The 22,645-nt window shown below is 42.9% G+C and overlaps 7 protein-coding genes across 7 annotated transcripts; 5 read left to right on the forward strand and 2 right to left on the reverse strand.

The window, feature by feature from the left end:
* Positions 1–349: 349 nt before the first annotated feature.
* On the reverse strand, positions 350–2,343 carry J4E93_002169 (uncharacterized protein; the record flags this gene model as incomplete). The annotated part of the gene is made up of 5 exons (XM_049340116.1): positions 350–796; positions 849–1,226; positions 1,278–1,657; positions 1,709–2,064; positions 2,111–2,343. The coding sequence occupies 5 exons, from the start codon at positions 2,341–2,343 to the stop codon at positions 350–352; spliced, it is 1,794 nt and encodes a 597-aa protein (XP_049202438.1).
* Positions 2,344–3,496: 1,153 nt separating this feature from the next.
* On the forward strand, positions 3,497–4,740 carry J4E93_002170 (uncharacterized protein; the record flags this gene model as incomplete). The annotated part of the gene is made up of 3 exons (XM_049340117.1): positions 3,497–3,694; positions 3,759–4,028; positions 4,300–4,740. The coding sequence occupies 3 exons, from the start codon at positions 3,497–3,499 to the stop codon at positions 4,738–4,740; spliced, it is 909 nt and encodes a 302-aa protein (XP_049202439.1).
* A 1,256-nt stretch (positions 4,741–5,996) lies between these two features.
* DBP8 (putative RNA helicase) lies at positions 5,997–7,582 on the forward strand (the record flags this gene model as incomplete). Its single annotated transcript, XM_049340118.1, has 2 exons — positions 5,997–6,463; positions 6,514–7,582. The coding sequence occupies 2 exons, from the start codon at positions 5,997–5,999 to the stop codon at positions 7,580–7,582; spliced, it is 1,536 nt and encodes a 511-aa protein (XP_049202440.1).
* A 604-nt stretch (positions 7,583–8,186) lies between these two features.
* Positions 8,187–9,920, reverse strand: J4E93_002172 (uncharacterized protein; the record flags this gene model as incomplete). The annotated part of the gene is made up of 3 exons (XM_049340119.1): positions 8,187–8,610; positions 8,672–9,488; positions 9,536–9,920. The coding sequence occupies 3 exons, from the start codon at positions 9,918–9,920 to the stop codon at positions 8,187–8,189; spliced, it is 1,626 nt and encodes a 541-aa protein (XP_049202441.1).
* A 308-nt stretch (positions 9,921–10,228) lies between these two features.
* Positions 10,229–11,408, forward strand: J4E93_002173 (uncharacterized protein; the record flags this gene model as incomplete). Its single annotated transcript, XM_049340120.1, has 3 exons — positions 10,229–10,283; positions 10,334–10,612; positions 10,660–11,408. 3 exons carry the CDS (start codon positions 10,229–10,231, stop codon positions 11,406–11,408), a joined length of 1,083 nt encoding a protein of 360 aa, XP_049202442.1.
* Positions 11,409–12,255: 847 nt separating this feature from the next.
* On the forward strand, positions 12,256–12,638 carry J4E93_002174 (uncharacterized protein; the record flags this gene model as incomplete). Its single annotated transcript, XM_049340121.1, has 3 exons — positions 12,256–12,372; positions 12,427–12,550; positions 12,601–12,638. The coding sequence occupies 3 exons, from the start codon at positions 12,256–12,258 to the stop codon at positions 12,636–12,638; spliced, it is 279 nt and encodes a 92-aa protein (XP_049202443.1).
* A 458-nt stretch (positions 12,639–13,096) lies between these two features.
* J4E93_002175 (uncharacterized protein) lies at positions 13,097–14,352 on the forward strand (the record flags this gene model as incomplete). Its single annotated transcript, XM_049340122.1, has 2 exons — positions 13,097–13,433; positions 13,493–14,352. The coding sequence occupies 2 exons, from the start codon at positions 13,097–13,099 to the stop codon at positions 14,350–14,352; spliced, it is 1,197 nt and encodes a 398-aa protein (XP_049202444.1).
* Between the last annotated feature and the right edge of the window lie 8,293 nt (positions 14,353–22,645).

Here is a 22,645-nt window from a genome sequence, read left to right on the forward strand (position 1 = left end):
CGGATATGAGAGATATCGAGAAGGCTATAGATACTGGATGTGACTGGGGAGAGGAGCTGTTTGAGCAGAGAGGACGGAGGAGAACTAGAAGGTGGCGGTAAGTGAAGCGTAGGCAGAAGCTCGATGGAGAAAGGAAAAAGTGGTTCATAGCCACATTGTTCAAAAGATCAGATCTTGGTACCCTGAAAGGTAGTGAAGCTAAATATTGTATTACATCAAATTATCTCAAATGCCTGAATGGCCTTTTGGAAGAAACGAACATTAGTCTAACGAATCAGCGTCGCCGCCGCCCTGAAACCCCTCGCTAAATCAACAGTTTTGTCTATACCGTAGCCGTACCAAGAATTCTTTACTCTTCCCTATGAAGACTTCCTGCCCGTTGACGCATGGCAGAATGTGGGTGCGCAGCCTCCTCCTCGTCTCGCGGACCACCAGCACCACCCTCCATAGGACCGCCAGCCTTCATGCCACTCGGAGTTCCACCAAAGCTGACCAATACAGACGGATTGTCTGCCGTTAGAGCATCCAACACGTCCAACTCGTGTGCTGTGAACCATTTCGGCATCAAGAATGTGCGCAGCGGGATAAGGGCGATGATGAGGACCGGGAAGCCGATAGCGGCGATGGTTTGCGAAATGGCGACTGTGCATGCGACACCAAGAATCTGAAGACCGATGAAAAGCCGAATCTTGTTGCGTGAGACGCGGTTGAGCGGGTTATCGCGCTGGATAAAGCGTTTCTCCGACATGAGGTAGAGTGCCTTGCTGACAATGCCGTTCGATTCAATGGAGCCCCACTTTGAAGAGATTAGCACATCGTATCGAACTTGAAGATGGGATGACACGTACACCGACAACAAAGAACACTCCAGCAAAGACTGCCGCGGGCATGGTGTGAAGTACGATAAGTAAGGGACCGGTCATGGTACCCCAGATAGCCATACCCATCAAGAAATGACTGATGCGCTGCTCAACAACAGCAGTAGCCTTGACAAAGGGCTTGCGGATCTCGCCACCGTCTTCCGTTTTGGTGATCTCCAGCCTGGTCTCGTAGACGGTCAAAGAGTCGGTATGTACGGGTGCTTGCGGCACCAGGCCGTTGGGAAGCGGAAGGCCGATAACGCCACCAACGAAGCATGTGCAACCGAGAAGGAAGAAGTCCCAGTGGAAACCAGCGGGCTTTTTGAGGGGGTATTGGCGGGCCTGTGCTGTGAGAGATGACACATTCTATTACCAAGGGTTAGCTTTCGTCAGTGCTGGAAGACGTGCATGACTTACGTGATCGTAGTAGAACAACAGCATCATCAAAAAGCCAAATGGCAAAGCCACAAATACCCATTTGACGTCAAGATTCCAGAAGTCAATTACCCAGTTCCTGTCCTGCGTTGGTGCAAAGGCTTTGCCGATAGGCACTCGGTAAAGCCCAGTCTCTTCCAGTCGTCCAGGAATATGAGAGAAGCCGACCCAGAACAAGGTAGGGAAGACAAAGGAGTAATCGGCTATGATGCTGCGAATGCCTGGAGTAAACACGGTACTGTTACCAAGCTTCTCGAGACCGTAGACAGATCCGAAGTAGCATATCGCAATGACGATGGAGAGGTAGCCACCGTCAAAACCGGATTCCTGAAAGAGATATACTAGCTCTTCAACACCTTTGACTATATGCAGGTCAGTACTGTATCTGAGTAGGCCAGTGAGGAGGGACATACCACAGTAGATAATTCCAACATACATGCCGAATGTTTCACTCGAGAAGTCAGTGACATAGGCCATGTAGTCACTGAAGTTTCCGAAAGCTACGATCCAATGGAAGATAGCAGCCCAGATTCCGACCCATGCGGTGAATGCTGGATAGATAGAGGGGTCGTATTGAGTGACGATGTCGTAGATGGTGTAGTTGAATAGGGCGATCAGACCAGTGACTCCTACGATGGTGAGGGGTTGGCACGCGAGTAAACTAAACACCATGGCTGCTAATGCGGACGAAAAGAGGGCTTCGTTGATGCCAAAGAACCCGCCCGTTCGACGGTACATGTCGAGTGTGAACGCGATGGCAGGTAATACGCTACGTTTGTAAGTATTGAATTAAAGTATTGTTAAGACAGACTTACTTGACGAAGTACATGCGAACTGTACTGGCGAAAGCGCGATAGGTGAGAGCATCGGTTATGTCGCTCCAGTAGTAAGGTAACCTCCGCTTGACATCGTGATACATGCCGCGCCCAGGCTGTAGAATGCGCCATCTCCGCCAGCCTCTCGCGCCTTGGAAGGTGTAAGATTCGTGTGTTGCGGTTCTCTCTAGTATCTCTTTCTCCCTCGAGTTTGTCGCGTCTGGCGAGTCCATGATGACGGTTGTCCAACTTGGATGAATTACAACACGCAATGGATGCGAAACCGCAGAAACTAAGGTTGAAGGAAGTCGATCGACGCGATAGATGTGTACATAGCTTGATCCGGACCCTGAGCGTCCAGTCTATATACGCGGAATCAAGTCCAATTACAGAAGCCGGCGCACTACGGCCCCAATGTCATAGCTAAGCTTGGCATCTGTGGAGATCGAGTTTTTGCCATTGATGGGCGAACTGCTTGCGCGCCAAGGGGGTTGGTGATGATATCTAGTATGAAAACAGTAGACAAAATGCGAGCTTCGTCTTGAATGACAGCCTCTGCGCTTCCTGAAACGATTCTGTGGTGGTTGCTCGCGATAAGCATGTTCATTGTTGAGGCCATGTTTGGTTGTTTGGTGACGTCTGCCGGAGTAGAGGCCTCGCGCACGTGGTTAGCGCGGCCGTTAGTTCCCGTGCCATGATGAGGGAGGGCCAACCTAGGACCAGACCGCGCACTCTATTCTTTCGCCATCAGCCCTGTCGCCTGCGGCTTTTTTTTGTCTGCCCAGGCATCATCGAGCAGCAACTTCGATGGTCTGGGTCAACGTGCACGTTACAACCCAAACTCCGCAACCACGACCATTGTCTGCATGGCACCGTGCAGCTGTGACATTACTTCCAATTGGTCCAGACGTCTGTACCACACCAAAATGACGTATACGGCTCGCCGAGCGTATGACTGACGCCAAGCGCCATACCGCACGCGGTCAAGAGCGTTTCCATTCCACCCCGGTATCTTTCACAGCTGCTTGAGCAGAATTTCCATCAGCATCGTCACGTTTCCGCGCGCTCCTATTGCAGCATATAGAAAGAGGTGAACAGTGTCGCGACATTGCGACATTCGATCCGGGTAGACTTCGGACAGTTTGTTCAGCCCATGAACAGTCCACCCATCTTCCATTACCTCACGTCTGTAGCGAGTTTTGTTTCGCATCCTGAGGTATTTCTATGGTACGGAGATACCTCCACTGTAAAACTTCTAGTGGGCATCGTGGTAGGTTTTAAATATATCACCCACCTACCCGCGCAATGCTCAAGCTTCTTAGCGTCCGGTGTCAACTCCACAGGCTTAATTAATCCACCGGAGTTTTGTCGATATACTTCCTTAAGATGAACGCCCTCCAGGACGTCGACGGGCTTTCAGAATGCATCGGCAAGGCTATCCAAGAACATCTCGCTAGGTTCAACATCAACATTGCATGGCCGCAGCTCGATAACCTGGATCATCCCATCCTCCGTGTCGAAGCCTTTCTTGAGGAAGCCGATGCCACCCATGCAGCCAGAGCGCAGTCCGAAAGGATCGCATCGGTAAGTTGATGTTCCCACCACATTCAATGCCAATGTGCAGTAGCGTGTTCTTACACGTCCGCAGAGAACCGTCGATCTGGCGGGCATGAGGACGCCAGCCCCCACGGCAAGCCCAGCCGCGATGGATCTCCAGAACTATGATGAGACCTCGTCTATGGATGAGTCTTATTCGCGGGACGAGTCATCGTCGTCGGTACAACAACCCCGCGAGGCCCGCAGGAAAGGCACTGGCGGTCTGAGGGTGTCGCACACTCAGTCATCGTTTCAAGAAGATCTGAGCGAACACCAACGGCAAATGCAGGTCGATAGCCGCAGCTTCCCAAAGCGGAAGAAGGTATGTGAACTCTCCTAGGCGACGTCGCTCTCTCAGGCACGCCAACCTAGGGAAAAACTGAACAGCCTGGAGCCTACGTTGACGTCGGGTTACCTACTTTGCAAGTTTTCGTCTCAATGTAGGCTCCAGGGTGTTCGGTCTTTTCCTAGGTCGGCGTGCAGGTACTCGCTGGACCCTCAGTGGGGGAACGAGTGGGCTGCTTTTTCGTGCACAAAAATACGTGATGCGCATATGCTCGCCCATCTTTCTTGAACTAGCTGACCATTCCCAGGTAGCATCGGAGAAGTTTGTCTTCCAACCGTCCACTCTGGACAAGCTTATCATCGGCATCTGGGAGCAAGTACACAGCACGCTCAACCTCGACCCGAAAGCGATCTTTGAACAGTTCCAAGTAACGCCCAATGGATCCTCCATGAGCATGGGCATGGTCGGCCATGCGCATACCGACGAAACACCCTCCACCATGGCAGTACTCAACAACGCTCCGAATCCGATATCCGAATCCTTCAGTCAGATGAATGTCTTTTGTCGCAAGGTTACACAAGCGAGTCGCGTGTGCCGGTCCATCGAAATGATCGTACAAGCCCGCTGGGTCGAACTGTTTGAGGAGCAGGTACTATACCGGAGCCAATTGAGACCAGAGCTGTCAACAACAAAGCATAGGAAAGCTGTGTTCATGGAAGCGTGTCAGGACTTCGATTGGTCGGAGTAAGTACAGACACCTGGGATTGCGCAAGCATCTTAGATCGCATTCGCTGACTGCCGTGCCACCCCAGAAAGGAACTGCGCAACAAAATGGCCATTTGGCGTGGCTACAAAGAAGTGAAGGATTCAGCAGGTTGGGCTGCACTTGTCTTCGCTGGCATGGGTATATACCGGTTCTGCAAGTACCGAGTTGGTTTCGATAAAGATGCCATGCGCCGGCTACGGAATCTGCGAAAACGTCTCGAAGTCGCGGCCGATACCTTGCATCCCCATTGGCGCCAGCTTCTCTCCATAGTAGGCGAATCGCAAACGCTGCAATACCCTGGCCATCCGCACGACTGGGTAGTCTTCGAAGACGGATCAGATCCTATACCACTGCGCCAAACGTATCTACTTCAAGACCCTTACTTTGCTTTCGAACACATCGACGAGTCGATCATCGATGAATCAGTTTGGGGATGCGAAGACCCACGCTGGACACCCCAGTCGAGTGCAGTGGCGAGACCAGGCGGAGCCTACATCTGCGCTTTGTGTAACGAGCCGCAGTCGGACAAACCGCAAGATAACTCCTGTTTCTGCTTCCCAACCCTATTCGGTTGTGTAAAGCGCAAGCCACCGCCTGTTCAGATCCTGCGGACTTCCGATGGCAGAAACAACGGTCTGGCCGCATTGACCTCCTTCGACCGTGGTACAGCAATTGGAGAGCTGGTAGGTCTGATCACAAACGGTGTGAGACATCTCGATGTGTTGGATAGCTCAACACCCCTGGCCAGCTATCAGATTTGGCAAGGAAGAGCTGGAAATTTCACACGCTTCATCAACCATAGCTGCAAGCCGAATGCACAATGCTCTACATTTACTTGGTTAGATACCCAGAGGGTGGTTCTGGTCAGCAAGGGGATAGACGCGGGAAAAGAGATTACATTGGACTATGGAGATAAGTATTGGGCTGGGCTAGACAAAAGCTGTCTGTGTGGAGAGAGTTGTTGCAGGTATCGGAGAGATGGAAGGATTAGATAACACTATTAGAAGCGACTGCAGTATTTTACGCACACTTGATAGAACACAACGACGTTTTTGAACACGAGATATGTTCGATCTGGGGCAAACGTCATCTTGGTGCGAAAGTTGCAAATATTGGGTCCAGCCGTGAAAGGCGCGTGTTGCAGTATCGATAAGACTAGCGCGATAGACCCCTGCACAAAATTTCGGAGACACTTGAACCTGAACTATCAGCGTACATACCAAACATCAACAACAACCATGGCGACTTCCGATTACAGCGAATCCGGGGCGTCAGACCAGGAGATACTTGAGGCGCAATCTGGGGCCAGAAAGAGAAGGAGACTGTCACCTACCGAGCCCGAGAGTTCGGCTTCCGAGGCTGAAGCTGAGAAGCCGCTGCCAGTAGCAACACCAGCACCAACAATTTCGCGCATCAAAGCCAAACAGCAAGACAAGTCGACGATTACCGCCAGTTCTGCACCCAAAGTCAACCCAAAGCTGGATTTTGCGACGCTCAACGTAGCACCATGGCTTTGCACGTCTTTGGCCAGCATGGGTATCAAGCGTCCAACGGGCATTCAGGCATCTTGTATCCCTGAGATCCTCAAGGGGAAGGACTGCATTGGTGGATCCAGAACCGGTACGGGTAAAACTGTAGCGTTTTCTGTGCCGATAATGCAGAAATGGGCGGAGGATCCAAGCGGTATCTTTGCCGTTATTGTCACGTGAGTACAAACCATCGCTGCTATGTGCGCAGTAGCTAATCGCCATGTAGGCCCACCCGCGAGCTCGCGATCCAGATTTACGAACAAGTGAAGGCAATTTCAGCGCCACAATCCATGAAACCCATTCTTATCACAGGAGGATCAGACCAGCGTTCCCAAGCCATCGCTCTCGCCTCGCGCCCGCACGTCGTAATCGCGACACCAGGCCGTCTAGCAGAGCACATCCGCACCTCAGGCGAAGACACCATCTGCGGCCTCCGCCGCGTTCGCTTCGTCGTCTTCGACGAAGCCGATCGTCTTCTCGCCCCAGGAAAAGGCTCCATGCTCCCTGATCTTGAGACGTGCCTCTCCGCGCTACCCCCGAAAGAAACGAGACAAACCCTCCTATTTACCGCGACTGTAACGCCCGAGGTTCTAGCGCTGAAATCGCAACCGCGCGCACCGGGCCGTCTACCCATCTTCGTGTCTGAAGTCGATACAGAGGATCTGGCGATTCCGCCCAAGCTGCAGCAGAGGTACCTTCAAACGCCTGTCACGCATAAAGAATGCTACCTGCACGTCTTGTTGAATACACCTGAGAACAGCAAGAAAAGTGTCATAATTTTCTGCAACAGAACCAAAACAGCTACGCTACTAGAATACATGCTCCGTCTCCTCGACCACCGCGTCACAGCCCTCCACTCCGGCCTCAAGCAAAACGACCGCGTGGGCAACCTCGCTCGATTCCGCGCACAAGCCGCTAGGATCCTAGTCGCCACCGACGTCGCTGCCCGCGGTCTAGATATCCCAGAGGTAGCTCTCGTTATCAATTTCGACGTTCCCCGTGACCCGGACGATTACATCCATCGTGTTGGTCGTACGGCGCGTGCGGGCCGTGTGGGAACGAGTATCACGTTGATTGGACAGAGGGATGTGGAGTTGATTCTGGCGATTGAAGCAAGGGTGGGCAAAAAGATGGAGGAGTTTGAGGAGGAGGGTGTTAGTGTTGAAGGAAGGGTTGTGAGGGATGCGCTTAAGCCTGTGACGGAGAAGAAGAGGGAGGCGCTGTTGAGTATTGAGGAAGGGAGGGATGTGCTGGGGAAGCGCAAGGTAGGTATGCAGAGGAAGCGGGCGGAATGAGTGCAGCTGTCTGATTGTGTTCGTTGTAGCTGGTATTCATGGGTCAAGCGGTACCCTCCAGTCTGCCTTTCATACTCATGGATGCCATCCTTGAGAGACGGTATGTCGTCAATATTGGATAGTGTGAGGGGGGTTGTAGGTACGGTATAATTGAGAAGTGAAGCAGCTACTTGGCAGCGTCAGTCGTATCGACACTAATAAGCAAAAGTGGGGAGGGCACTCACCTTCACTTGCTCTTTCACATTCTTCTGGTTGTCCCGAAGTGGTAAGTAGTGATATGTCCGTGGGTCAACGAAGATGAAAAAGCCTAGAGGTTAAGACAATGTTGGTATAGATTTCGTGTGGCGTCGTTATGATACCAATATAATGCTAAATCGCCTGTCGCAAGCATCCACCACCCCAAGCCAGCCCACTGCTCCCTCCGATGCCTGCCCAGGCGTGTACAGTTGGAAAAATACAATACCCAATGCTGATGATATACACAATAGAGCCACCACATTACCCACCAATGATACAGTAAAGATACATGCAATACCTGATAAACACCTTCCTGTCCCGCACGCCAGCGCCTAACCGCGGCGCGATTTGACATCTACAGTCCTCGTCACCTGCCTTCCTTGATCTTTACACAATCAGCAAATGCGGGAAAGTTGCCTCTGAAGCTGGGTCCCAGTGTCCAATTGTTCAGGTCGCGGAGATGCGTCTCAAAGGCGGGGTTGATGAGCCACTGATCGTCTTCCTTGGGTAGCGGACCCATAGATGTGATACCGGCGGAGGTGTGTGCCGCAGGAGGCTGTGGGGTGGAAGGATCTTGCGGCGAGCCAGCGTTGACATGTGTGGAGAAAGGCGAGGAGACCGAGACGGATGAGGTCGTCGAGAGTGCCGAGGTATGGACTTTCGAAGCAGGGAGGAGACAGTCGCGGGGCTCATAGGGCCAGTTCAGGGAAATCGTTGTCGTAAAAGGTATGAAGAAGTTCTCGAAGGATACTGGCGGGTGGCCAGCGACGAGTTTATCGCGAAGGCGAGGCCTAGAATAATTCAGTCATGATGTCTTCTCAAATGGGTTGCGCAGCGGATCTTAGTACATACCATGGGAGATGATCGATCCATAACGCGTGAGCAGTGAACAGCTGAGAAGGTCGTGGTGTAGCCCAGTGTGGCAGCCGATCGTAGTTCTCCTGCGTAGGTTCGATCTGCCAACGCATGATCAAGAACATGATGAATACTATCGCAACTTGTTCCGGTCTGCCGCAGATGTCGGGGAACGTGCGCAAGATATCTGTAAAGAGCTTTGACAGGGGGTGTGCATCTACTGCGCGCTCAGGGTACGCTAGAGACGTGAAGTTGGGGTAGTGTGGTCCAACCAGGGTCTTCATAGGTACGCCCTCGGCAGCGCGATTCTGGCGATCTTGTAGAAAGTCAAGCAAGATGACGTCCAGAGGGCATGTCGCCGGGAGATTGCGAGGTAGCGTGAGGTGGGCGACCATGCTCGGTGCGTACATGGCATGCTGGCTACTACTGACGTTGCTGGGTCGCGGCTGCTGTGGAGGGGGCAGATTTGGATCAACAGCCCTCCTCTGCCCATTGTCGAGTATGAAGTCTACGCCTAGACGCTCATCGAAGGGCATCTCTGACTGTAGATGTGGTGTCCGCGACTGGTCGAAATGCGGTCCGGGACTGCCATTGGAGTAGCGGCGCAAGTGGCTGTTTGGCGCGTCGTTGGGGTATAGCCATGCTCGTCCCCCCTCGGTCACGCTTGGAGAATGTACGCCGTTCTGAGGTGAGGCCGTGGATAGCTCGTGGGACGCGATGTGGTACTGTCGTGGTTCGGTAGGTTGCACAGGCGCGTCGCGCTGTTGGTGAGGATGGATTGGAAGGGGCGATCGCTCGGCAGCAGCTGCCAGTTCTACCTGCTGTCAACATTCGTTCCTGGTTTGGGAGTAGTCATCGTACCATTGAGGCCTCCCGTCGCACGCACAATAGGCTGGATGATGCTCAGGACGCTCTCGAGCCTCTTCCTGATATCTCCGTTCTCCGCCTGGACCGCCTCCTTCTCGCGGAGGACGACTTGCAGGTCATGGTACGGCTGCTGGCTCTCCAAATCCCGGATGCGCTGATTGAGGCGATCGATCTGGTTCTTCGTCCGCTCGCGGATGGCACGTTGAGCTTCGCGGTCGTTTGCGCGTTTTCGGGCAAGCTGTTCAGGCGTGAGGTTGGCGACGCCACGCGAGTTGGGGCCAGTCCTGCGCTTTTTGTTGGGCTGACCATCGCCCGAACCATCGTCTCTAGGGGCTCCTTCGGGCGTGTCTGCCTCCGCCGGCGACGCCATGCTGATCATGGATGCGTGTCGGTTGCGACTCAGCAGGAGAATGGACAAATCCTACCCCGAGTCATGACCCTGACACTGCAGCTGCGATGAGTTTTGCCTACAGCGAGCTAAGCCCGAGCAGGCCTAGTCGATGATCGCCGCCCTGATCGATCGCGGGGACAGCACGCGTGGGGGACGCGAACCTCGGGAACCTCGTCGGGTAACGCTCTCCGCACTTGAGCGGCTCCAGTCTAGATTCAGACGCGCGCCATGGGGTAGCTAGTGTGCTGTCGGTGCTGGCAGCATCTTGCTGCCATCGCATGCACCATCACAACACAATGGCAGATCAGAATGTAAGCAAGCTGGGCATCGCTTCGGCAACGCTCAAAGCCAGTACGCGCCTGCATCATCAGGTCAAAAGGAAGCACTAACTTCTCCGACAGTGGGCTCTGCGCTGCAACGCTCCGTTACATCACCCTTCAAAGGCGAGAATGGCTCCAACACGTACTTCAAGGACATCATGTTCGCCATGTTCCGGACCAATCTGGGAAATCTCGACCTTGCACAAGACCGGTACATGAACGGCGCATCATCGACGCCTACGTACCTTCAGCATGCCGAGAAGTACAAGTTCGTTCCAGATAGCATCAAGCTGCCCAGTGGAACACAAGCGCATTGGCTGGGGACTAGGAGCGCGAAGAAGGTCTTTGTGTACTTCAATGGTCGGTCTCCACTTCCAAGATGAGGGGCATGTCACTGATATGAACAGGCGGTGGATATGTGATGCCATGCACACCAGGCCATATGCTATGGCTCGATGACTTCCAAAAGTCCCTCGGCCCCGACGTATCCGCTCTCCTCCTCGCGTACGATCTCGCACCAGAAGCCAGATATCCCAGCCAGCTGAAACAGGCAGTCGAGCTGCTTCACCATCTCGTGTACACTGAGGGGCGCAACCCTTCAGCCCTGATTCTAGGCGGCGATTCGGCTGGCGGAAACCTCATACTCGGTCTGTTGTCGCACCTCGCACATCCACATCCCGAAATTGCGCCATTGGAGCTTCCATCGAAGATCCATGCCGCGCTTCTCATCTCGCCATGGTGCTCTTTGACACAGACCAACACGCCAGCATTCGTCACGAACGCACAGCGCGACATGTTTGACGCGCGAACCCTTTCCCGCTGGGCGACTGCCTTCCTCGGCTCCTCTTCTCCTTTCGCAGGCGACTTCTACAGCGAACCCGTTCTCGCAGCTCCGGAGTGGTGGGGCCCAGTTGCCGACTTTGTCGAAGAGGTTTTAATATGGGCGGGCGATAACGAGGTCCTGAAGGATGGCATTGAGGCATTTGCAAAGAAGTTCACGCAAGGCTTTGGCAGCCATGGTGGGCTGGTCACTACAGTCGTAACGCCAAAAGCGTGCCACGAAGAGATGGTTGTGGAGCGAATATTGGGTTATAAGGGCGACTCGGGCACCGGAAGTCAAGAGGTGGTGCAAAGCTGGGTCAAGGCAAAGCTGTGATCGTTGGAAGCTTGGATATCATACATATGTACGAATAAAAGAAATAGGCAACATCAGATACGCGGCCGTGAAGACCACGATGCAGGTAATCTGAACCTTGAAATGGTGCCATGAGTTGCCAAAGATGACGTCTTCTTGGTCACGCTCGGCGGTAAGAACAAATGGCAAGGACGACGGTTGTAAATTGGGTGGAGTAGGCAAGATACAGATCCAATGTAAGATGGCCTGTGGGGTATACGAGAATACGAGCCCGCGGAGAGGCATCGGTACTAGCGCGATCGGGGCCTTCGGAGACCGACCGCGGGTGATTGTTACACCTACGCCATCAACGCCTTCGTATAGCTCCTCGGATCTGAGAGGTCGGTGCCTCGGAGGCAATTTACTGTGTCGACATCTACGACGATCGCGTCCTTGGATTGCAATGTGGCTTCATGAGCTTCATGAGGCTCGCCGCGGACCGGTCCTTGGTATCTTCGTGACCGCATCATCACCGCCTGGCCGACCCAAGCGCGATGGCTGAACGACTACGTATGGCGTTTTCGTTATTTCGCCACGAATAACCGCTGTCAATCCTGTGGGATTTCCACTAGTGGTCGGACCAAAAGTAACATGGACTGCGCTTTCATGACGCGCACGATAGAGTGCAAGTGAGATGCGGCTTGGGTGTGTCACCACACGCGTCATATCACCATCCACATGTACATAAGCTGCTGTCTTCAGGCTCTCCATCGAAATCATTCAAATACCATTCGAATTCCAGTCCAAAATGCCTTTCACTACACAGCTCCGCACTATTTCTCGACCCTTCATCCAACAATCACATCTCTTCAAACGAACTTCCATCAGAATGTCTTCCACCAATGAGCATGGTCAGGGTGCATCGCACGCCACTGGTCAGAGTGCCGTCCCCAACAAGGTCCAGGAGGTTGCACCCAAGGGTCTCGAGGAGAGCCTTCCTGAAGGTGTAAGTTTATCGTATCTGTCACTCGTGAAATGAAGCATGCTGACATTGCCATAGGTTCACCCCACTGGTAGCAACCCCAACAGCCAGTCCACCAGCAAGACTCATGCCCTGAACGATGGCGAGGACTCAATCGTCCCTAAGAAGGTTCAAGAGATCGTTCCCGAGTCCGTCGAGCGAGGTAAGAGCTCTGCAAAATTTAATGATGGCACGAAACTGACATTCATTTAGCTCTTCCCAACTCGATCCACAACACCGGAGACCAGTAATCGCGTCTTACTACCTAAGTACTCCGCAGTGTCGATAATCAGATAGTCCACTGTATCATAATAATGAATCAACGTTGCACCCGACCACATTCTTTTCAGAGCCCACTCTGTGACGTATTGATCGCCCCATATCAGAACACGTTGAACTCCTACCTAGGTACCTACTCAGAGTGCGCAATGGTACCTGGTGAACAGCCTAGGACATTGCCCAAGCATATCGTTGATATTTTTCCGGATGGTAATCCATATTGCAGCGCCCACTGTTCACTTTCATCTTTGTATGACATGTCACAGGGTCGTTCGCGCCGAAGATTCCCGTCATCTGGTGTGTACCTGACGCTAGTGTTCAACCGCGGTAAACATGACGTTGGCCGAGCCCCACCATCCCGCCAGGGCTCCAGATCTTTTCCTAGCCATCACGACAACACGCCTCTCTACCCACGTGTACGCATTCCATCATGGCCTCCGCAACAGCAGCCGACATCCAGGGTCCATCCCACCCAAACCCGGAAGGGCTCAACACGTCGGCAAGCACTCAATTCCCGGCTGTCAACATCGGCACGCGCAACTCGGTACTCGCCCAGATCCAGGCCCGCGCAGTCGAGCGAAGCTTGAAGGATGCGTACCCCGACCGAACCTTCAACATCTGCCCCGTCGTGGTGCAGGGAGACAGGGACAAGATCACACCCTTGCAGCAACTGAGTCAGGGCGAGAATGCGAAGAGTCTCTGGACGGGCGAATTGGAGAGCATGCTGGAGTCTGGTGATCTGGATATCATCGTTCACTGCTTGAAGGGTATGTTCTGAAGCTCGCGCATTAAGACTTCGAACGAGTCGGGCTGACTAGTAGTACAGACATGCCCACACAGCTGCCAGACCATCTCGAGATTGGTGCCATACTCCAGCGTGAAGATCCCCGCGATGCCCTCTTGATCTCTCCTCGCCTGCCCAAGGAAACGACATTAGCCACCCTTCCACAAGGTGCCACCATCGGTACATCATCGGTACGACGGGCTGCCACACTGAGGAAGCTATACCCACACTTGAAGTTCGCCGACCTCAGAGGCAACGTCGGTACAAGACTAGCGAAGCTCGATGCCGAAGACTCCCCGTACTCGGCTATCATCTTAGCGGCTGCCGGTTTGAAGCGAATGGGTCTTGACAACAGAATCACACAGTATCTGAGCAGCACGAGCGGAGGTATGCTTCATGCGGTTGGTCAGGGTGCTCTAGGAATCGAGATCAGGAAGAAGGATGCAGCCATGAAAGACATTTTGAGCAGTGTTCGATGCGAGCGGACGACAAGAGCATGCTCGGCTGAGCGAGCGCTACTACGCACTCTAGAAGGAGGCTGCAGCGTGCCTATCGGCGTTGAGACATCATGGAGAGGTGGCAAGGGCCTCACTATCGGTGCGCAGCCAGCAAAAGACTACGACAAGCACGGAAATGCGGTAGAAGAGGAAGAGCCAGATGTTGACGATCAAGAGCTAGTGTTGAGAGCCATGGTGGTTAGTGTAGATGGTACAGAGTCTGTTGAGTACGAGGCAGCTCGCAAAGTCCGAAGCTCAGAAGCGGCAGAAGAGATGGGACAAGAGGTTGCCAAGGTCTTGATCGAGAAGGGTGCCGATAAGATCTTGAAGAAGATCAATGTGGAGAAGCAGTGGGCGGCCAAGAAGCAACTCGAGGAGCTACAAGCCAAGGCGACCAGCTCATAGATCAACCGCTATAACGATCAATGTATTACGAATCAGTGAAGCGCCCTCGGTCGCTGATCTCGATGACAAGATGCTTTTTCTGGCCTTGCTCTGCTTCACTGGCCAATGAACGCCTATATCTGTTTAGGTGTTTGCGACCATCTCCCTGGAAAGGAGTGCCACCTGAGTATCGATGACTGCCAGCAGTCAGGATAGAGCAGGATGTTCACAAAGGTGCAGACGCAGAAAGCTCGTTGGCAAAGTTGTGACTCTTGGGCGCCTCGATATATAAGAAGTTTCGAATACGCAAAGTAGGATCTTTCTGCTATCAACTCCCTCAATACAACAAGCACAAGCCTTTAACCACTACAAGGATATATCGCAAAACGCATCTCTACTTTCTCAAGCACCTCACCCACATAGTTGTGCGCAAAGCCGTATACCCAAGATCATCTCTACCCAAGGGCTTCATCAACGCTAATTCCAACATGTGCGAAGAAAGGTGGACTCAGTACAAGGATTGCAACCACGAGCATACCCCCATGAGGCGAACTATACGCTGTCACCGACTCGAAGACGATGTCAACGCAAGGCAGTGTCCGCGGTACAGTCGCGTGCGGCGAACCATCGGGTATCCGGATATGTGCGGCACCTGTAGGGCAAACGGGGCTGTTCCTGACGAGGGATTCAAGGGGGGAAGATGGGATAGTCGGTAGGCTGCGCGGAAAGCGTGAGCAGAAGGGGGACATGAAGACGTTGATAGTCATGCGAGTGGTTGGTTGGAGATGTGTACAAATATGAACAGTTGTTGGTTGATTTACATCCTCTGTGACTTGTTTTGCTTCTAGATGACGATATCAATTACCCAGGTACCCGGAAACGAGTAAACTGGTCTTGAGTGAGAACTCCTGGATGACAAGAGAACACGAAGACACCTACGCTAACATACTACTTAGATACCTAGGTATAGTCGAACAAATTGTCGTTGTTTTAGTGTTGTAGTGAAAATGTGTCTCTTAATCGCCTTACTTATAGGTTTGTTTAGTACGCAAGTACCTAGGTCGCTTTACTAATATTCTAGAGACGGTACCTACCGCGTAATAGAGGTTTTAGAAATGCGTAATGTTACTATACTGTCTTTAAACAGCTGTCTAACAGCTATTAAGAAAGTCTAAAAGCTATTAAGAGGCTATTATTAAGTGTTAGATCTTATTAATTAATATGTGTTTAAACTACTAATAGATATTAAACTTAAATAGATATTATAGTTGTATTAGCAGCGTTATATATTATTTTCTAATATAATTCTTTATTAATATATATTAGTTAGCTATTATTAATAATATACTTTTATACGCGTTATATATTAGTATAGCTAGAATACGTTTACGCGTATTAGATATTACCTTAATATTAAGAGACTATTAATATAATATTATAGTAGAGAGATTAGTAGTATCTCTATTAGAATAAGTGCTTAATATAATTAATTATATTATATATATGTATGTAGTTCTTGTCTAAACACTGTTTAGACCTAGCTCTCTCTAGCGCACTAACTCTTAAGTCTAATAGCTATTCGGCCTCTTATTATATTACTAGTTTTACTACTATAATATTAGCTTTTAAAATATCTTAGCGTCTATAATACTTTATAATTATATTAGTAATTAACTATAATATATACTTAGTTATAGAAACCTATTACATTATAATAGCTATTATACTTAAACTAGTTAATATTATAGCTTAAGTATAAAGGCATTTTAATATAGCTCTAATCTACTAGTAGCTAGAAGTTATATATTAACCTCTATATCTTAGTCTACTTAGAGTATTACTATATTCTATTATTATTATATAGATATTAGAAAGTATAAAGATATATTACTATAAGAACGTAAGGTAGTTAGTATAGGTAAGAAAGTATATAGACGTTAGTCTAGTAGAAAAGAGTTCTATTATAAAGAGATTCTATTATTTAAAGTATTATATAAAAGTTTAATACTAAAAAGTATAAGTAAAAGATAAAATTATAAATAATTTTCTAATCTTAAAGAGCTTTTATTAAAAAACGTTCTTCTTCTAGATATTTCTTAGGTTATTATAGATTCTATTTCTATAAGAACACTTTATACACTAGTATATTATCTATTATATATATATTATAGCGTAATCTACTAGGCGCTTTACTATAGTAATTAATTTATTAATTTAACTTCTAGTTAGCTATACTTTTTTTTTTTTAGATATTTACTATATAATATAGCTTATCTTAAGTCTCTTCTAGATAGTAGCTAAGAGATAGAGTAAAGATCTAATAGCCTACTATAAAAGTAGTTTCTAAGCTATCTTTATATACTAGTCTTATATTCTAAGCGCTTAAATTTAAGATTAGTTTACTAGAGACTTTATAGTTTAGTAGAATATATTAATTAAATAAGTAGTACTTAATAGAAATAAGCCTAGTAAAGTTTAGTATTCTATCTCTTATAATATAGCCTTATAGCTATATATATAAAGTAAATAGATATTATATAGTAGAAAAGAACTAAAAAATAAAGTAGAATATCTACTTAGAGAAATAGTAATAAGAAGTAATTACTTATATATACTAAATATACCTACTAGTGTAAGAAACATTACTCTAAGATTATAAGTATAATTACTATATATCTAAACGTCTCTACTCTCTAGAAAATAAAGTATTATTTAGTATATATAAGTAGATAGAACTATATTAATATAAATTAAATACTAAAATAAAGTTTATAGAGCTATAAATATAGAGATAGATAAAGATAAGAATAGTATATTTAGTAGAGCTAAATTAAAGTATACTAACTTAAGAAGATAAAGCTTTATAAAAAAGAAATTACTAAGTAGCTAGTAGATAGTCTTAGAACTTCTACTTTCTTTTCTTCTTTATAATAAATACTCTATTATTAGGTATAGCGTAACTATTATTAAAGATACTAGATTTAACTAATAATACGTTAAAACTAGATAGTAGCTTAGTAATACTAAAAAGTAAGTTAGTATTATAATTATACGTGTTAGACTTCTTCTTAGCTTTATACTTCTTAGATATATAGTTCTTATTAAAAAAGAACTTATAGAAGCTAGGCTAATACTTAATAAAGCTCTTCTTCTAGTTTTAATTATAGAAGGTAGCTAGAAGCTTTACTTAAGTAAGCTACTTTTTTTCTTAAAGTAAAGCTAGTCTATAGTTATTCTCTATATCTATAACGCATTTTGTAAAAGCTACTAATAATACTATAATATCTATATTATTATTAGTAATATTATTCTATATATAGAATATATACTAACTTACTATAAGTCTACTATTATGCTATAGAAGTGCTACACTAAAAGTTAATATAGTAATAAGTAAAAGTAAATATAAACTTAAAGTTTTTAATACTATATATATTAAGAAAGAACTTATATACGCGCTTAGTATAAAATATCTTACTCTTTAAATACTTACTCTCTTTACTTAAATTAAAAACTCTAAGTATATATATCTAGAAGAATTAGTAATAACTAAATAAATATATTACTATAACTTATATAAAGCTCTTTAATAGTATAGAATTTCTACTAGATAGTGTTCTACTAAACTCTATAAGCTCTAAGCTTTAGAATCTAAGTATTTTTAGAATCTTATATATACTTAGAAAACACTCTATTTACTAACGCTTAGTAGGTATCTAGTGTTACAATCTAACCTAAGAGGCACTCTAGAGGTTAGCGTAATTACTTTAAAAAATTGTGTATTATAGTTATAAGATTATAGTATAGAACTACGCTATAGTTACGTAACTACTTATCTATAAGCAAAACAACGCTAGACTTATATAAGGCGCTTATTAATAAGTATAAGTAGTTAAGCTAATAACTAGTAAGATATATTATTACTTATTTATAATTACTTACACGCTTATCTATAAGTATAACTCTTATTAAGTATATAGCTTAGGCACTAAACTTTTATAGCTTAGTATATTTAACTTTATATAAAACTCTAGTATTTAATTTAAGAATTATACTTTTTTCTTAACTTTTTATAATATTATATTATTCTACTAAATATACTATTATACTCTTATACTATTATATTAATCTTCTAATTATACTAGTATACTAACTTATTCTACCTTACTTACTTACTCTCTAAGAACTAACTCTTAGGTTATCTTAAAATAACTTTTATACTTTAAATACTTTTAAGATAAGTAATACTAAGATAGATACCTCTACTTTCTACGTAATAAAGGTTACTAGTAAAAGTAATAAGTCTAATATCTATAATAGAGAACGCTATAAGCTTAAAGATTAGCTACTTTAAGTTAACTATTACTTCTACCTTAAAAGTAATAAAGTTAATAATAATAATATAGTTATCTAGGCTACTACGTTTCTATAGAGTAACGCTAGAGAGTAGACTAGGCTAATTATTTATTAATATATAAATAACGCTATTAAGAATAATAATAATAAATACTTAGTTAAAGATTAGAATACTTTTAAGATTAGAATACGCAAAGTCTTTTTACTTTACTAGAAGAAGGTAATTACTAAGTAGAAGATTTAATAACTACGCTAAACGTAGTCTACTACTAACTATACTACTCTATTCTAATAGTACTAAGTAGTTATTAAATAAAATAATAACGCTTTAATATAGATATATAAGTAAGGTCTTAAACTCTAAGTATATATAGAACTTATAAGAAGTAGGTCTAGTATTAGTACGCTTTAGAAACTTAAGAATAAAGCTATTTATATTAATAATAAACTCTATAGACTAAAGTTAGAAAAATAACTATTTATATAGAAAATATAAGTACTAGAGAATATAAATAGAAATACCTAAGTTTACTTTAAACTTTACTATTTATACTCTAACTAAGAATATTAATAAAGCTATATACTTAGAATTCTAGAATTATACGCTACTAATAGCTATAAACCTATATACTTTAATAACCTTAATAAAGAACTTAAATAACCTAAGTTTTATAATAAGAAGTAGAAGAAAAAGAAGAACTTTAACTACTACGTCTATAGTAAGCTAAGTTATATAGCATAGAACTATAAGAGCTAAGGTAAAGTAGTATAATAGCTAAATATTCTATAACTTATAGATTCTAATAACTAAAGAGTAGTATAGAGTATTAACTACTATTTTTAATATAAGTAGCTATAAAGCCTAACTAGTAAACTAAGTAATATATCTATTATAACTTTTAATAAAACTACCTAAGAAGATATCTCTTTAGATAAGTATAGCACCTCTAAAAAAAAATCTAAGAAATCTAGAGAGGTTATAGAAATTAACTAGACTAAGTTTAGAAAGATAAAGCTATTTAAAAATAATAATAGACTACTTACACTATACATTTAAGAAGACTAGATAATCTAACTTTTATTATAAATTAACTAACTACTATAATATCTTAATAAACTTAATATTAAGTATACTTATAAAACTCTAGATATTATAGCTAAGATATAAGAGAACTATTATTACCTCTTCTAATAAGTAATAAAAGATAAGAAAAACCTTCTACTATATATTATTAATATTATTCTTACCTCTAAATAACTAGACTAAGTTTAGTAAGCTATTAAGAACTATAAGAACTCTATAATTAGTAATAATAAAGTTATTATCTAATACTTTAAAGAATTAGATTTTAAGATTAATACACTACTTATATACTTAGAAAGACTACTAAAAGAATTCTCTAAACTAAAGAACTTCTTTAATAAGTTTAAAAAGTTTAATAAATACTATAATCTTTTAGAGAAACTTAAGAAAATAGGCTATAATAGTAAAAAGATATATAAGTAGACTATAAATACTATAGTATTATAAAAGAACTAACCTATATATTATTTTTTAAATAAAGAATAAGAGAAAGCTAAAATAGTACTTCTAAAGTCTAAGAAGAAGTAACTTATAAAGAAGCGCCTTACTAAAGTTAAGTACTAGATAGACTATAGAAACTTCTTATATAATAAACTTTTATAGATAATATATATTATAGACTTCTATCTAATCTACTATAGTAATAAGAATAGAGTAGAATAAAACTCTAGACTAAATAAGATAACGCTAAAGTATAAATAGTCTTAGTTTAAATATACTATAAATAAGTGCCTAGTATACTTATAGAATAAGTAAACTACTTTTTATTTTCTTAGATACGTTAACTTATAAGAGATTCTCTAAATATAATTAGTATTTAAGAAGAATATTAGAGAATAATTAGTATTAAAGTATAACTAAGATAACTAGTACTTCTACTTATACTCTAACTATAATAAATATATAATTACTAAAGATTTCTATAGATTTAGAAAAGCTTTTTTAGACTAAGACTTCTAATAAAAGAAGCTAGTAAGAAGATTAATAGTATAAACTTCTTAGAACTTATTAAGCTTCTAGTAAAGCTTAATAGAATATAGATAAAAGTATTTATAAACTTAGAAGCTTAGGTAAGCTATATCTCTATATAAATAGTATTTTAAGCTAGACTTAAACTATATAGAAAGAAGAAGAGTTATACTCTATTTATTACTAATAAGCAACTTATGCTAAGTAAAATAGAGATTACCTACAAAGTTACTAAAGTAACGCTTAATATTTATAGATATTAGAAGAAGCTAGACTTAGATATCTTTAGATTAGCTATCTATAATATTATATTAGACCTACTCTAGTTATAAAAATATAACCTATAAATTAACTAAAAGTTAAAAGAGTTTTTATTTAACTACTATAGATTAGATATAACTATAAGTATGCCTATATATTATATAAAGCTAATAGTAGATAAGAGAAAGATTAATATAATTATAGTAAAGTAACTAACCTTAACTAAGAACGTCTTTAAGAAATAAAGGTTTAACTTAATAGATATAGAAAGAGAATTACCTAATTATAAAGTTAGAGTTTAAAAGAAACGCGTAACTTCTAGTATTCTAAAAGAGTATAAAGAATTTAAATATCTCTTTATAAAAGTAGTAGATAGTAATACTTTACTAAAGTACTAAGATTAGAACTATAAAATTATTCTAAAAGAAGAAAAGAAACTACTCTTTAGACTAATCTATTTCTTATTAGAAATAGAACTTAATATTTTTAAAAAGAAGCTAGTAAATAACTTAAAGAAAGGCTATATTAGACTCTCTACTTTACTAGTAGAATTTCTAATACTCTTTATTCTAAAGAAGAAAGAAAAACTACTAAGAATATACGTTAACTATTAGAAGCTTAATAATATTATAGTTAAGAATTAATACTCTCTACTAAATATTATAGAATTATAGAATTAACTATTAAAAGCTAAGATCTTTATAGTAATAGATCTTAGAGATAGCTACTACTTTATTAAAATAAAGAAAAGTAAAGAATAAAAGATAGTATTCTATATATAGTATAAATACTATAAATATACTATTATACTGTTTAGGCTTATAAATACTCTAGCAACATTTTAGGCACTTATTAATAATATATTAAGAATATACTTAGACATTTTTATTATTACTTACTTAGATAATATTCTTATCTACTCTAAGAATAAAGAAAACTACATTAAATATATCTACATAGTACTAAGGTGCTTAGACTAGTATAACTTATAAATTAAGCTAAAAAAGTATATATTTTATATAATAGAAGTACTCTTCTTAGGCTATATTATAAGTATTAATAGAGTATAAATAAGTAAAGAAAAGATTAAGCTTATTAAGAAATAGCTTTAACTAATATTAGTTAAGAAGATATAATTCTTCTTAGAATTTCTAAACTTTAACTAATAGTTTATTAAGAACTACTCTAAGATTACTATTTCTCTAACTAAGCTAATATAAAAAAATATATTTTTTATCTAGAGTAAGAAAGTAGAAAACGTATTCTAGATACTTAAGAATATAAGTATTATACTACTATACTTCTATATATTCTAATTAGAATAGCTACTACGTTTTAAAACTAACGTATTAGACTTTATACTTAGAAGCTGCGCTAGTTAGCTATATAAAGGTAAATAGTATCTAATTACTTATTACTTACGTAAGTTCTTAGAGTCTAAAGAATAATATAATATTTATAATAAGAAGCTTCTAGCTATTATTACTTATCTAGAATATTAGAGAGTATACGCTAAAAGCTACTTAGAACTTATAATATTTATAGATTATAAGAACTTAGTTAACTTTATAACTACTAAGAAGCTTAACTACTAATAAGTTTAATAGTTAGAGAAGTTAGGCTAATATAAGTTTAAGATTATAT

The sequence above is a fragment of the Alternaria ventricosa genome (assembly GCF_023758065.1).
Source record: "Alternaria ventricosa strain BMP 2768 chromosome Unknown scaffold_3, whole genome shotgun sequence".
Lineage (NCBI taxonomy): Eukaryota > Fungi > Ascomycota > Dothideomycetes > Pleosporales > Pleosporaceae > Alternaria > Alternaria ventricosa.